General features: G+C 33.3%; 1 protein-coding gene across 1 annotated transcript in view; it reads right to left on the bottom strand.

The window, feature by feature from the left end:
* Nucleotides 1-3,809: 3,809 nt before the first annotated feature.
* LOC128553507 (protein mono-ADP-ribosyltransferase PARP14-like) overlaps nucleotides 3,810-17,392 on the bottom strand; it is a 66,621-nt gene continuing 53,038 nt past the window's right edge. The window contains exons 10-13 of the mRNA XM_053534687.1: nucleotides 16,520-16,830; nucleotides 14,999-15,099; nucleotides 13,145-13,381; nucleotides 3,810-10,835 (exon numbers count right to left, since the gene is read on the bottom strand). Of these exons, the coding sequence (XP_053390662.1) occupies nucleotides 10,608-10,835; nucleotides 13,145-13,381; nucleotides 14,999-15,099; nucleotides 16,520-16,830 (877 nt within the window). The 3' untranslated portion in view covers nucleotides 3,810-10,607. The remainder of the gene's footprint in view (nucleotides 10,836-13,144; nucleotides 13,382-14,998; nucleotides 15,100-16,519; nucleotides 16,831-17,392) is intronic.

Raw genomic sequence — 17,392 nt, 5'->3', positions numbered from 1 at the left:
ATAAACATTGCATGGAAATTCACTCAACCAAGTCAGGAAACTGGTGAGATTTGCAATCCAATAATCCTTGTTGTTTTCTGAAACAAGCATGCATACTCAATACATATATATAAACAAGATGTCGCATAGCTGTTTGATTTTTGGAAGAAATTACTTTTTAACTAGACTTGTCGGCTTGCCAGTTTTTATATTTGATCTGAACTCTTATTTGCGACTAATACTGTATTCCATTCCGTCAAGTTTCAGTCAGATTGCTTAAGTTACACCGGAGTAATGGCCCTTAGAAGTTTCTAGTGTTAACTATATAGGGTACTATATTTTGTGACATATTTGACTTAGAATAATGAAACCTAATTTACATTTAGATCACAATAATGTGGCAATGTACACACAATTTCGTCAGGAGTTCTTGAGCCTTCGGAATTATTGCCTTTTTTAAAATTGTTCAAAATTCCACATATTTGTACATAACAAACTAACCAATTGGTAGAATGTAATCAAACTGTTTTCATTTTATTCCATGAACATCTATTTTCAACATGTGAAGTTGCATACCAACACAATTTCACCCCAATCTCTCTGGTCACACCCTCTCTCCGCCACCACCACACCCCACCCCACATTGTTTTGTTTTTCCTTTTCCTTTTTTTTCAAACCTTAAACCTTCCGTGAATTTTCGTCAACGTGCAACCCCTCCCTGACCCCCAACCTAGCTCCTCCCACCCTCATCATACACCCAAACATTTTTCCAATTTTATTTTCCATTAGTATTTATTTTCAAGATTTTTACCTTCACGAAAAAAAGCATGTTTTCGATTTTTCAAACCTTCCACGAATTATCAACATGTGAAATTGTATCCTCTCCGCCCTTCCCCTCCCCCACACCACTAGTTCAGATGTATTGAAATGAATGGAACTATTTGCTTCCTATGTACATCCTTAACTTTTTGCCGGATTTATTCCTTTGCCATTCCTCATCACAAATCCATTCGGCGGGAGAGACTAATTCATCGAATTTGCATATTATATAATGCAATTGAATGCTTCAAAATCGTATGCACATGCAAGTATTCCGTGTTGGTTTTACAGATTTATTCTCTAATGATACAGAAATAGAAACCGAAAGTATGGATAGGGCCCCTAGTATGTCATGCAAGAAATTACCTTCTGTCTATTCCCTATGGAAGTCATGCGAAGAAATGTTTCCTGACGACTTCAAAAAGTCGATGAGGTGAGACAGGAGGGGACCATAGGTTTACCGCTGTCCGTCCGTTTGTCTTTCTGTCTATCCACCAAAAAGCTTCCTCCACTTCCTTAAAACTATTGCACCTACCTTGAAACTTCACACACACATAGAGGGTAATATGTAGTTGATGTCTGTATCATATTTTTTCTGATCGGATCCAAGATGGCCGACTGGCAGCCACTGGATTTTTTGAAAACCAATTCACTTACCTCTCTTAAACTTGACACACACATACCTGTAGAGGGCAGTATGTCATTAATGTCCGTGCAATTCTTTTTTGACATTCGACCTCTAAGTGTAGCCTTGACCCTTGAGCTGGGGAACTGTGTCTTTTCCGCTACACATCGTCTCATGATAGTGAATATTTGTCAGTTATTTCAGAATCCCTTATTGCATAAAGAAGTTATGGCACGGACACGAAAAAAAGATCATGTTTTAGCTCGACTTTTCGCCGCCGTTGGTAAAGGTGTTTTTTTTAAATAAACTCAAATATCTCTGCTACTAACAAAGCTATTAACTTGAAACATAAAATAGTTATTTTCTATCAAAGTCTACACCTGAAAAGAAATCCCCATAGCTCTGATTTGAATTTTGACAGAGTTTTGCACCGTTTTAATTTGAACGTTTAGTTTGAAATTTTTGATAAAGTCAAATATCTATTACTATCAACGCTTTTGACCTGAAACTTAAAACAGTTATTTACTTATCAAAGTCTACACCAGGAGACACAAACCCTATAACTCTGATTGAATTCTAACAGAGTTATGCCCCTTTTTAACATAAATTTCGGGTTAAAGTTTTATAAAGTTTTTACAGGCAAATCTCCTGTTTGTTTGTTCGTTTTTCAACGGTAGTTTAGTTATGTAACGGCAGGCAGTTAACGTAACCAGTGTTCCTGCATTCTAAACCAGTACAAACCTGTTGCCAACTTCCCCACATGAATCAAATGTGGTGGACGAATGATTTCAGAAACAATGTCTTTTATCACATCGTCACCAAAACATATGCCTCGCCTAAAGCCCAAACTCACAACCCAAGATCCTTAGATCTGCGCTCTCCCTACTGAGCTAATTGGACGGGTTGCAAAGCTTTAATTCAGAGTTATTCCCTGAGAAAAGTCAAGCGCGCTGTATTGTAGACAACTTTTGTGACATTGCCCTTAAAGAGAAAAGAAAAAGAAGAGGACGGGCATTAACCATATATTGCCCGCGTATGTGTGAAGTTTGAGAGATAGCCTTAGTGTAATAGTGTTCAAGTAATTTCGGGACCAAACATACAGACAGACCTTTATCCTATATACCCCACTCCTTCAAACTTCGTTTGCGGGTTGTAATTATGAAGAAATACTACAGGAGCAAGCGAAAAGCTGATATTTAATAAATAAGTCAGTTGCCAACAGGCATACAGTCTTTTTTACGAAAACCACAAAAAAATGTATATTACAGCTAGCAAATGTGCATACCGTCTGGACATCACACCCAATCCTCTTTCATTGACGGATAAAAACAAATTGGTGGTATTATCAATGACTTTACTTAATTTTACCAAACAAGTTTGATTTATATGTAGATCATTCGTCAAGCAAGACAATATATATACTTTTGACGCCGAGAACGTGCCATTTCTGGACAAGATCATCAGTAATCAATCGAGTTGTTTTGCCATAACTTTACCTGTAATCAGACTAACACATTATATAAAGGAGCAAATCATGTTCAGCTTCCAATAAAATATAAATATACACACCAACAAAGCACATTTATCACTTTAAAATAGCTTTTTCACCATTTTTTAGGGGCAGACTTATTGTTTTGATCGGTCGCAACAGGAAGAGGGGAGTACAGTCTTTTATAGGGGATGAGAACGGTAATACTATAAATCCATGTGTTCTTACAATAAAAATGTACAACGCATGATATCCAGAGAAATAGTGCTAGATGTTAGTTTTTTCTCCTTTTCCTCATTCCCTGTTATTTATTCACATGTATAAAAAGTATTTTTGTTGTTTTACATGTACAACCACACGCATCATTTTCTGGATATAATTCAGCTTCAATTTAGGCTTAAGTTGAGATAGAGGTTTTAACTTGTTTTGAAGATGCACATGCCTTTGTTCAGAAATAAGATACATTGATCACGCACATATTTATCGGTCGGTCGGCATTAAATTTTCCGCTTTGAGTGTACGCACTTTTTTAATGTACACTATTAAACCTATGTTAAACCTAACCCTTACCTTTGGTCAGTATATAGTACATTCAATACGTGTGTACATCCCAATAGGGGCGATTTAATGTTGGCCCGTTACCGCTCGACTTTATTATAGGATATTTTCATCAAAAGCGTTTAAAGTTCAGGACACATTTTTATTAGCCTGTTTTTTTTATATTCATCTAGTTACTAAATACAATGTTACGTCTAAGGGTAATAACTGATTGTTACTTACAATACTGAAGATAACCGAAAACCAAACCAGCAATAACTAACAAAAAAAATCATTTTTGAAAAGTAGCAATTCAGATACCTTGAAATTAGACGTAAAATACATCTTTCTCATGCTAGACTACTCCATTTCCTGTCCTGGTCAAATTTAAATCCAATCAGTATAGATTCCAAAATATTTCACACACAGTCTACTGAATTTAGTATATCCCAGGAATATAATTCCTCTCTTCGAAAATAAATTTCTAAACAATGTTAGTTTATATAAATCAAAAGTGAATTCAAAACCGGTAATATTTGCTATATATATAAAGAAAAAACAGGTATTTTTTTAAAATAAAATCTCCCTTTAGGTTCTGCCCTGTCCTCAGACAGCTTCTTATCTAAAGCATCATGCAAGTTTCCAGCACTTTCATCACCAAGAATAAAAAGAAGATTCTAGAAAATCCAGAATAACTGTGATTTTAAAACCTTCTTGAAAAAATATCATAGTCTGTAAATATCTTACTGATATACTTGATGTCTCAAATCTAGAACAGGTTTTATCAGTAACCAATCGGTCATCAATATACATGATATGACAATAAAATGAAGCAAAAAAGCAAATGACGTGTACATAACAATTTATGGTAACTCTTATAAGAACGATTATCGAAAATTGTTCTCTAAACAAAATATCCTGTAAATTGTCAAACATTCAGTCAGTACTCAAATACTTTAAATCTTGTCTGCTGTCATTTATTTCGTGCAAACTGTTTTCAAATGACGGCGTTATTTTAAATTGAAATATATGTAGTCATAGTCATAGTCATAGTCACTGGCCAATCTACTTCACATTGTAAAATGGACGAAAAGACTGTAATTTGCAGCTATATTAAATGTCACATTAGGCTTTATATAGATTCAAAGCATATATTTGACAAATTGTGTGATATATATTGACCCCCGTCATTTCAATTCGCACAGTTTTTAGGCGAGTTAAAGCCTTTACAGCTAGGAATTTGATGATATCCGTTCTGGTAGACCTTAATCCTCTGTTACCAAGGCAAACGTGCCCTAGAACTTTTGAAAACAAGCAAATACTGTGATAGTCGGGTTATTTCTAAATTGCTAACAGGTGACAAAACCTGTGTGCACATGTTTGAGCCACAGAGGAGGGCTGCTAACAAGCAATGGAAGCGAAAAGATCAAGCTCAAAAAATGATGTTGTACGTAATTTTCTCCAATTCTTGCGAGCCATTCGTTCTTGAAAGTGTCATGGTCATACAGTCACTGGACGATTCTACAAGTACCTTGTACTGATGAAAGTGAAAACGTTTTACAATAAGAAACGTCCAAGCAAAACATGACCAAGAGTCCAACGTATATACATCTACGCCTCCTCTCACAAGTTCGATGTTGTTAAGTCTTTTTTTTTTTGGCTTCTCAGAAGGTGGAAGTTGTAAATCATCCACTTTATACACCTGACCGGAGTCCCTGAGAATATATTATTCTCAAGGCTTAAGAAAATGCTTTCGATGTTCTCTTGGCAGCGCTATTTATTAGTATCTAAAACAGATATCAAAAGAAAACTATTAATCTGATTTTCGCGATGGGGTAAAAAGATTATAAAACTGTGTTTCGGTAAAGGGGGAATACTTTGAAGGTTGTAATAAAAACAATTTTGAATAAACTTATTACTTAAGAAATCCGAACCCAAAAACAGAACTTTTTGCAAGACCCTCGTATATATACATTTTTATTAGTTACATTGTACCCTTATGTTACTTATTTAACACCATACATTTTAGTGATAACGATTTCGTTTGATAAAGAATGTATTTGATGTTCACTGATACTTTGTTGTGCAAGTAAATTGTTTTCAGTCTGAGCTTGCAGTTGTGCAAATATGATTTTTGATTTTAAATAATTTTTTTATTCCTATTTTCAAATTATGATTAAAAACAATTAAGTTATGCCTTTTGTTTAATGATGCGCTAAACATTCATCTATTTACTGTCCTTTTGTCACAAAATAAATATGTACCAGCACACTTTTTCCTCCAGTCTTACCTTCATAGACCTTGATAAGTTTTATATTTCAATTACATTTATGGAAACGATATTTCTTTTTATAAAACAGTAGTTTTTGTTGTTGTTCCATCAATTACGACGGTATGCTTAGGTCACGGCTTTATTTAAGTACACTGATTTATTTTGAGCGCTCGACATAATATGTCACGGTGTATGAAAGCTACGACTAGAGAGACAAATGGGTGGGGTATATTATTTGAAATTTGAAAAAAGACAGTATATGGATGGATGCTAAGCATCGTTTCACAAAAATATCCACATGTTTATCATATACCAATTTAATCTTTAAGAAGATCCATCGTACGCATAGATAGCAACTAAGTAAACTGACAAAAGATTTTTTTTTCATGAACGGATATAAAACGTGTAACACCCTTGACAGCCCAAGGCCACGGCTTTAGCAGAACGCTTTGTAAAATAACATTGGATGATCCTTAAGGTAAAGAAATAATAACAAAACTGTCCTGATTTTATACGGCTGTCCCAAATCATTAAAAGACGTTGTTTGTGAATGTTAATAAAATATATATGAATATAATTATTTTAAAGCAAGTACAATTAAAAGAGATTCGATTTGATAGTGTCTGCTCTATATAGGTCATTAAATACGTACAAAAACCCACCAAAGTCACACATTTTGATATGCAGAGCCCCATCTACGTTAAAATGTTATTTACCCAAACGTAATTTCAACAGTTGCACTGTCCTTATTTTTTACGACTGTCCCACAGGTTTTGTGAATGTTAATGAAATTCATAAGAATATAATTTGGAAGCAAGAATAATAAAAAGAGACTCGATTTGACAACGTCGGCTCCAGAAAGGTAATGAAATGTGTACAAACCCCCACCAAAATCACAAATTTTGATAAAGAGAGCTCCATCCAAGTAAAAATGGTTTTACCCAAATGTAATTTCAACTATTTCTGATAAGCATGAAGATTGATACTTCTTGGAAATGAGAGACTGTTTTCTATTCATTTAAACAAGTTAGACTTTAAACGAGTTATTGATTAACCAAAAGCAGCTGTTGCTTAAAACATTATCATTGCAGAGACTGTACAGAGAGTTCTTCACGTGTTTAATCCACCGGTAACAAAGATATGTAAAAATGACCCTTTAAACTCTTTACTGCTTAAAGGACAAATAAAATTATATAAAATAATTGATGTCTAGTAATAAATATCGGTAAGTTCATACTCTAAAAGCACATAAGAGAAATCAGTTTTAATCAAGTGAAAATGTTGGAAAACTCATATTTTTTGTTTTTGTTTCTGTTGTCAGAAGTCAATATCAGTTTACTGTTAGCAAGTGAGTGTAGAAAGATAGCGTTGGAAAGTCTAACTGACTTTAACACATGGCATTTTCACAGAAGAAAGCCCCATCCACGTAAAAATGTTATTTACGCAAATATAATTTCAACTATTGCTTATACGCATTAAGTTTGATACTTGCTGGAAATGAGACACTATTACCTATTCATTTAACCAAGTTAGAGTTTAAACGATGCATGGATTAACCAAAGGCAGTTGTTGCTTAAAACGTTATTGTTGCAGAGACTGTACAAAGTGTTCTTCGCGTCTTTGATCCATCGGTAACAAATATATGTAAATATGAAATTTATATCTAGAAATGCATTAATGACAGCTGGCCTTATTCATAATACTAAATGACAGCATATGCTAATGAATATGTGTGATGCAGGGATTTAGCTTGCAACTGTAATTTCCTAACAATTGAATCCTAACAAAACTCATAAAATTTTTACTGAATTTTGGGCGAATCTCGCTGTCTTCGACGTTTGCCTGCTGCTGAAAGGGCAAATATTAAATATTTGATGTCTGTTACAACATGTTAGTAAGTTAATACACTAAAAACAAGTAAAAGAAATTTGGGCAGTTTAACCAAAAAAAAAATCTGGAAAAACTCGCATTATTGTGTACTCGGAAATTGCCGTAGCAAAGCCAATACTCTGATAGTCCAGAGTACACAGATATTGTCATTATCACAAAATTACAAAAGACCGGTGGTGACATTTCAAAAATCACGATTCTCGATTCCACGCCTTCAAAATTTCACGATTTAGAGGGTTCTCGATTTTATTTTTGAATTTCTCGATTTCAGGATTTCCCGATTTCTCGAGCTTTCCTCACAATTTCACGATTTCTCGATTTCACTATTTTACGATTTCTCGAGTGTTCTTCACAATTTCACGAGTTTTCTTCACAATTTCACGACTTCTCTATATTACTTCACAAGTTCACTGTTTTTATATTTTACTTCACAATTTCAAGATTTTACGATATCACGATTTCTTGATTTCTCGTGTTAACTTCAAAATTTAAAATTTCACGATTTCTCGATTTAAGTTAAAGTTTTCAAGATATCCAGACTTCTTGATTTTACGACTTTGTTTTTGGAAAGGCATTTGGAAACTTACGTGTGCCATCGATGATGTCCAAAATGATGAAAATAATGATATCGAAGTACTTGAACAAAATATGAGACAAGGAATGCCTAAAAGTCTAAATAATCCAAGAATGTAGAGAGTCTGTTTCTTAAACTATTGAGAATGTGTTTGACTTATGACTTATGAAAACGGCCAATTGCAATCGACATCATTCATAAACTGCGACACTATCAGAAAAAGTTCAGTAGATGCTAATCTACAAAATAGGAAATGATTAATAGCTTACTAGCGCAAAAATTTGCAGAATTAACTGCAGTTTACTTTGAAGTGATGCAGCTATTGTAATCATCTTTTGTCTGGTGTAAGTGTGTTGTTTATTCACACTTTTCTTGTTAGCAGTACAGAGACAACATTTCAGTTAAATCAACATGAAATTTAAACTAAATGTTTCGTTTTTTAAGATATAGGTCAAGTACAGAATTTTGTCATATAGAGTCAAAAACTTGACCACTGCACCGGATGAAACTTGTTCCCTTTTTTAGGTAAAACTATCATAAATATCAATTAGAATATTTGTCTTGATGATTTCTAGGTCAAATGTGAAATGTACGTGATAAAGCCAGATCAAAGGAAAACTTAAATTTAACACTCATATAAATTTTTTAAGAATGCTTCTATCGACTTCTGTCTAGATTAAATGTCATTCATGTAGGACTTTTTCCCATCAAATTGGGAATATAACCCAATATCCCTTGGCATTGGGTATTTTTACGTCGTTTTGAACAAAAGTGTGAAAAATCTACTTTGTAAAGTAATATGGACGCACAAAACTATGATATAAAACATAAATAGTGGTTTTCAATGTATAATCAGCCTGATACTTTAAATCACCTTTCAAGTTATAAGTCAAAATACTGGTCTTTTAAGTTTTTCTTTTTAAGACTGTAATTAGGATATTTTTGCTGAAATTGGGAAAAAAATACCTTTAATTGGGAAAATTGCCCATTACCGGCTACAGAATAGGTACTTAAAACCTTGTCGGTTCTAAAAGTAGGAAAACAAAAACAAGGTTATACAGGCAACTTAAAAAGTAGGTCAAAAAATTAAAGGAAAAACGATATCCCTTTGTCATCTGATTAACTGTCCAGTTAACATAATACTTCATCATAATGTTGGTCATAATGATCTCTAGGTCAAGTTCAATACTGGGATATCATGAATCTTGATCAGTAAGGTTGTTTTGATCTTGTCATTAGAGGCAATGATAATCAGGGCCAAGATATTCAGTGCCGATATGACCCTCTTGACTATTTGTCCAAATATTGGGATTATGACACTTATTTGAGTCAAAAAGAGCATTTCATATACACTGAAAAATTTGTGCATAAATGATTAGTTACACTAGTTTATGATTCTTACTTAAGACAAAGAAAGTAAATTTTATTTGTTAAGGTTGTGTTCTCTAAATAACTGAAACTAAAATTCTTTGGCAATGAGTTTTAAAATCTCTATAAAATGTTTCCAAATTGTGACTCTGGATAAAAGATAACACTGCTACATGGTAATACTTATATATATATCTTAGATAACTAAACAGAAATCACCACATATAAAGCTTATCCATAATTAGCAGATAACATAATGCCTGATGGTCCTCAATGTTTGCATGCAATATGTTCACTTGAATGACATAAAGGTAAGAATTTTTAAAGATATCTTATCGTCTGAACAACAAGATTACATTGCCTATTAGTCTTTTTGTCAAGGCAGTTCAAACCCCATGTGTTTTAGTTGGCACTTCCCCACATTATGACAGTAACAGCAATGTTATGTAAATGTAACTTTGTTTAATTTGAAAAATCGTGAAATCCTTGCGTGAAATCGAGAAATCGTGAAGTTGAAATTTCACCACTGGTCTTTCGTACAAATGGAATCAGTTTACATAAGGTAGTCGAATGGAGTTTCTAAGGACACACTAACACTTTCTAGCTATAGAGCCTGCTGTTATAGCGGTGTGGTACAGTGTCAACCTTAAGTGTGAGAGGTCCTGTTTGCAGGGAACCTCAATATTCTATTGTTCTATATTTAGGCAAACATTATATTGGACCTTTGTTTAGCAATCCAGTCCAGATCACTGCTAAATGTAAAATGAAATACAAAAAAAAAAATATATGTCCCTTTGATGTTTCTGCCCTACATCTCAAACAGATACATTTCCTTTATCACAGTTATATACATATCAATAAAAATCCTCTTGCAGGAATGAAATACATGTATATAAATATTCAGTTGCCATGAAATCACAGCAGTAGATTTCTGAGATTTATCTATGAATTGATTTGATTATTAGAAAAAAATAAATTATAGAAAACTCCTATAAGTCTGCTGTTATTTCCCGGTGAATAAATAGTAAGGAAAACTACTTTCCATGGTGAATAGTCATACCTGTATACTAGCGGTGTCCGACGGATGGACTATAAATATAATATCGCTAATGCTAGTTCGTGGGTTTTGTTTGCAGAAGTCTAAAGCTGAAACGAATAACTCTTTGGCAACCAAATCCCTTGGATATCCTAGATTTCCGGTGCCCATGGCTGGTAATACTATACTGGAATGATGACTACGTTGTGCTTCTTTGAAGCAGTTGCCAATTACTTCATGTAGGTCCTGCACAGAGATGTTTTGACATGATAAAGGAATGTAATTTCAAAATTCATGATAAAAATTTCAAAATACTTCAGTTAAATGTCCAAGTAATGTTAAGGTAAAATGTTACGTTTGTTTTGTAACTAAATACTGAGTTTTTATGTAGCATTGCAATCTGCAAATGTAACCTAAACCCTCGTTTGTCGAGATTAATCTTATCTTTGTTACTTCAAAAAATGGAAATGTTATTAACCTCTATTACTTGCTGCACGCAATCCACAAATTGTTTTATTTGTTTTCTTACTATTTCTAAGTATTTGTTGCATAATTTCAGGTTGATCTGTACGTGTAATACCTATTACTATTTCGTACGTCTATACATGTACATGTCATATGACAGGATATTCAATATTTCCAAAAAGCAAGGTTTTACAGAAAGTGCTTTCGAAAGGTGTCCTTTATCATTGGTTTCAGGTTTTTAAACTGACTTGTGTCCCCCATAGACTCATAATTTTGTTGAGAAATATGTCTAGACAACAGTTAAAAGAAATTTTCTATACACGCGTAACAACAGAAATATGAATGAATGAGTTGAATTTTACGGCGAATCGACATAAAATTGCAGAAATAAGCGAAACTGTGATATTCTAATGAGATCATCGTAATTACTGGATGGTTGTCCTGTAAACTGACATTTAAATAAACCTTAGAATATCTTCAATAAGGAAATATTTACATGTTCTGTATCAAATTAAACTTCAAAGTATGCACACTGACCCTGTCTAATATATGTAGATAACACAGACACTTAAAATATTATTAGACATTATGGGACACCTTGTATATAAGCAGCAGAGACCTTTTCTTTCCATTCTATTCAGCAGTTTTATCAACATATTTCACTTTGTAAAATTCTGTGGGTTTTGAATTTTAAAAAGAAATCAACTGTTTGTTCATAAATTTCACCACAGAAAATCTTAAAATTTTACCCGGACTTGATATTTACATACTTTAAATTCCAAATCACTGACCGCTGACAAATGTGAGTTGATTATGCGAAGCGGTAAACAAAGCATGGTTTGCAAGAGGTTAAAGTATCTAATCATCTAATCCTCTAATATAGATGATAGCGGAGTTGTCTCCACTTTTCCCGCTTTTTCTAAAAATGATCTTGTTCACCGCCGTTTGAACACATCTGCGGATGTCTCTAAATTGCTTTTTGTACTTTTAGCATGTCTAAATGTTGTGTTCTGCTCAACCCAGAGCTAGAGGATGTGGACGGTAGCATGCATTTCCATTACCGTCCATGAACAGGCTCAATCAAACCGAGTCCGCAACATTTTCGGTTTTGTCGTGTTGAGCGACCTGACATTTCTACTTTTTCTATGTCTTCAGATTGTGAAATCAGATGCAGTTAACAAATACCAGTGTTGATGGCCTTACGGATGGACAAATACAAATGAAATTTTGTCGCACATAAAGACGACAAACAATAAATAAATGATCCCGAAGCAAAGTCTTCCGTGGTACGACCATCACTTGTACTAGTACTGGTATTCGTCAAATATTTGTGCTGGAGTTAATTTAACTCTCCATGTACAATTTCAGACTGCGGAAAAATAACATTAGAAACTTTTCATACTGGTCAGATCAAACATAGACTTACAGGAAAAATAAAGCCCATGTCACTTTCTTTTCGAAATGTACTTGGAAATTTAACTGAAGCTTTGTCTTGATTAGGTGATCATTTGACCTAAGTTTTATAAAAATCCTCTAAGGGGTTTAGGAGATACAGAGCTCAAACATTTCAAACATTTCAAATTGAGTTGTGACCTAGACTTTGAGCCAGATGGCTGACTCATAAGTTCTGAACATTGTCTTGATGAAGTGATCATTTGACTAAAAATTCATGAAACTCCTTTAAGGTATTTAGGAGATACAGTCAAGATACAAAATGGAAAGCTCAAACATTTGACCTTTAGTTGTGACCTTGACCTAGAGCTAACATGGCTGACTCTTAAGTTCTGCACGTCTTTTTGATGAGGTAATTATTTTACCCGAGCTTCATGATAATCCTTAAAGGGGCTTAGGATATACAGAGTGGAAACAATGTGTTACGGACGGACGAAGACCATTCCTATAACCGCAACTACTCGTGGCGGGGGATAAAAATGTATGTATACAAAAGCTTGTTATGTAATGAACCTAATAAATTTTTTTGTTTATATTATATTGCATTAACTGAACTGAAACATTACAAAACTAACTTCAAAATATCGAAAAAAAAGGCAATTATTCAGTGTTTACCTAACATAATTTAAGTTACGTACATTCATACTACCAGTGACGTTGTTCGCATCAAACTGATCCAGTGCGATGTGAATCAAAATCGAACAGTTTAATTTGTGACCTGATGTAATCGCTACATTTGTCCCACTAATCCCCTTTGGATATTTTGTAGCAATTTCCTTTTTGAGACCTACGCCACCAGCGGTCAAAATAGATTTGGAAACAGCTCCTTGAGATAAATCGAGATTCCTTGATGCTGTGTTTACAATTACATCAACCTGAAACCAAAGCTCCATTTGTTTAATTAACGTATAGTTTATTACTCACTTGAATATTTAAAGCAAATGTTTAGAAATGTATCTTGGCTCAATTCATTTCGACTTTATTTCATGTTCACATATTATCCTATGAATGTATTAGGAAAGAAACAGCTATTAACCGATATGTTGATATAAACACATATTTGAAACGCCCTCCACGAGCAGACCAAATGTCCTATGCAACACATCCAAATAGAAATTAGTGTTGTCTTCTATTTTCATCATCGTAACATAAATAAACAATTCTCCACATACACTATATTGATATTAGTTACAGACTACATAATTATGTGTTCATTGCAAAATGTTTCATTTTAACAATGTTGTTGGTGAAAAAAAATACTGATTATTTGCAAGATCCAGAATCGTACAACGAGTCTGCGAGGAAATGATACGATATAGAATGAAATATCTATGTCTACAACCATTCTTTGTAATGAATTTGTTTTCCAAAGCTGGAGAATAAATATTGAGTTTTGTAATAATACATCACAAGGATAGTCCTTAATGTTTACTTTGGACTACCATCTCTGTTTTGATTTTTCGATATTGTTGTAAACAATGTCCGGTGCTCGTGTTCAAAATAATTGTAAATATTGTAGAAAGAATGAAGTAAAATTTCTTCAGTGTAACCAAAAATGCAAATTTATATCATAATCATTTACATATAAATCACGAATTAACAAGACATATATTCCTTGCAAAAAGACTTGTAAATAACAAAGTGCAGTTGGATCATGTGCATTTTCCATTACATGTATGCATAACACACTATAAATCCTGATCGGTTGCAACAACTGTGTTTAGTATAAGAACATAAAACATGTCAACTGCTTAGGGACCTTACAATGATATTGCATACCAAGTTTCATAAACTGATATAAAATTATTCCTAAGGGTAGCAAACATAAATTGCAATCTGAAAACATATTTGACACTGATATTGAAATTTTGATAGCAAATTTAATTTGAACTTTTAGATTAAATTCAAATTTCCAAATGCACATAACCTTTACACAGTTTAACATATTTTGATTTCATCAGGTTTTATCACATAAAATCAAGTTTGAACATAACTGCATTTCAAAATTAAAGAAATGATCTCTTAAAATACATTTTTTATACGAGCACCAGCCTTTAAAAAGACAAGAACATCATTGGAATACGTTTCCTATTGTATAAAATAGTGTGACAAAATAATAAGCACTATGCTTTTTAAGTTTTCGATATTCTATAACTTCAAATTTTCTTTCTAACCGAATTAGGTAGTACTGAGAATGTTTATTTTTGTATGAACAATAAAGCCTATGAGTAATGAATGAGGTCAAAGACAACTTTGAAAAGTGCAATATTTGACTATAAAAATGAAATAAGAAGTAGAAATTAAAAAAATATATATATATATATATATATATATATATATATATATATATATATATATATATATATATTGCTAATTTTAACAAATGCAATATAAACTAAATATAAGGAGACAACAAACCACATAACTGATTGCATTAATAGTATTTCTATTGAATTAGATCGAAAGAAAGAAGCATTACAAATAATACTTGCTCTTTGTTCCGCAATATTGCCTTTGATGATTGAAATCTTAACACCTCCATATCGAAAGTCATCTCCTGACTTTGATCCTCCAGAATGTTTAGCACTTTTATCTGAATTAAGCGGAATAAAATAAATACTTTTTAAGCATTACTAATGAGTGAGATAAAAAAAAACGCAAACAGTGTTTCCGCCTTTATAATTTAATACTGCAGAGCTGCTACTATATTGAGACATCATCATAAATAGAACTGATTGAACAGAAGAGGAATTGTAGAGATAATTTTTTTTTCGCAAGCTTTTAAATTACTTTCAACCGTAAATCTTGACTTAACTATAAGACAGCAAAGGAAAGACAAGAAAATATGAAAGAAACTGTCAGAATATGTTCCGTAGCATACCACTAACTTATTATTTTAAATAATTGTTAAACCGTTACTGGTGTCCCACGCCAAGTGACATTTTTCACAAAAATATTTCCAGCCAATACAAAGTCCTGTTGTCTTGGTCCTAATGCCCGAGTTTGCATTCTGGAGATATACAACTCTTAATTGCGTTTTGATTTTATTTACCGATATAAATTGTCTTATTTCAGACAAGATGCTATCATTTAATTAATGGGAAAACATAATCAATTTCAATTAAAATTCTTTATTCTAAATTATAAAGTAATTATGGGGTTATGATAATAACTTGGGTCTAAACATTTGAGTTTGTGGTCATAATAATAACATATAGCCTTCAACGTAAGTTATTTGAATATCTATCAATGGAGCAAAAGACAAAAATGATCTAAGATGTTTTAAGTCTATGTGTGATTTTGATATCTGAGCTAGGGGTTCGTGCCTTTTTCGCGATACATTGTGTTAGTATGGTAGATTTAACTTTTTGTATCAAGAAATCTAAAAATCCATCCATGCATACCAAAGAAATTGTCCAGACAAGAAACATTACCCGACATTGACACTGACATTGATCAGACACGAAAGAGACACTGTTAACTTCTGCCATTCAAGTTTGACATTGACCGTCGAGCTATGGTCTTGTTCTTACGCGCAACACTAAGTCTCAATATGAGAGTTTTCTTTTGCAAAAGCCCTTGATGAACGGCATAGTCATTGACCTGACATGACAAAGACACCGTTACGCTCCAAGTTTGGCATTGATCTTAGACCTAGGGGGTCTTGCGGTGTGACACTCTGTCACACAATGAAAGATGTGTGCAAAGCAATTCAAAAACTTTTGATAGACGGCAGTGTTATAAAGTGGAAACAAAATAGAGACTATATCTGAGCTCCAATTGTAACTTTGACCTAGTAGGTAAGAATCTGGACGACAGAGTTATCAATTATAGCTTATTTCTTGTCACAATTTATTTTCCTTCTCAATCTAACTTATTAAAAGGCTTATAAAAATATTAATTGTAATAAATAGAGCAGTGTGCAATGAAAGAGGTGGGGGTTTTTTTTGTGTCTCAAATTTTGTATCCTCTCATACCTTTCCTTAGTTCTAAATTAAAAAAAAACAACTTACTTCCAGTTATTCTGTTTTCAGCACTCATTCGTTTTCTACGAGATACTTTTGATTTCGAAGGCATGCTGTTTGTAATGTCTCCATGTTGTTGCAATTGAGTGCCAGTTGCCTTTGCTTCATATTCGACTTGGATATCATGTTTAATAACATTTTTATATCCGAATTCTGAAGAAAGAGCCTCAGAAAAACCTGTCACTGTACGCATGGTTTTATCACAAAGGAAAATAGTGTCTATCTGACTCTCTTTATTGTCTTGAAAATACGTTCTGATTGCCTTCACAAGACATCTTGCGGTAACATCCGCTGGAAATCTAAAATATCAAAACGCAATATGTTATGAAATAATGTATGAACCAATATTTTTCTAGAATAAAAATATAAAAGGAAAGTAATGGTTAATGGATGGCAGTTAACCTAACCAGTGTTCCTAGATTCTGTACCAGTACAAACCTGTCCTTCGCAAGTAACTGCCAACTTCCCAACATGAATCAGAGGTGGAGGACTAATGATTTCAGACACAATGTCGTTTATCAACTAGGCACTGAGAACATACTCCCAGCCAGAGAATCAAACTCACGACCCTGCGATTCGTAGACAAACGCTTTACCTAAGCGGGTGGGCTTGAAAAAGGTTTTAAGAAGATCAAAACAGAAAATATGGACCATAGAGTGTTAACACGGTTTTCTATGATTTCTATAATTTGTTCCTACTTTTTACACGCGGTCAATCTAGTTCTGTTTTTGTCACAGATTTAAAACGACAAACATTCCGACGAAGGTTGAAGACTTTCAATTTTGTCTATGGTTTGGCCTATTGTTCTAGTGTCTGACTTGAGGCATTCTAATTTTGAACTTGTCCTATAGTTAATGGAGA

Source organism: Mercenaria mercenaria, unplaced genomic scaffold (assembly GCF_021730395.1).
Source record: "Mercenaria mercenaria strain notata unplaced genomic scaffold, MADL_Memer_1 contig_3904, whole genome shotgun sequence".
In the NCBI taxonomy this organism is placed as follows: Eukaryota; Metazoa; Mollusca; class Bivalvia; order Venerida; family Veneridae; genus Mercenaria; species Mercenaria mercenaria.
This window is presented reverse-complemented; position numbering and strand designations above follow the sequence as displayed.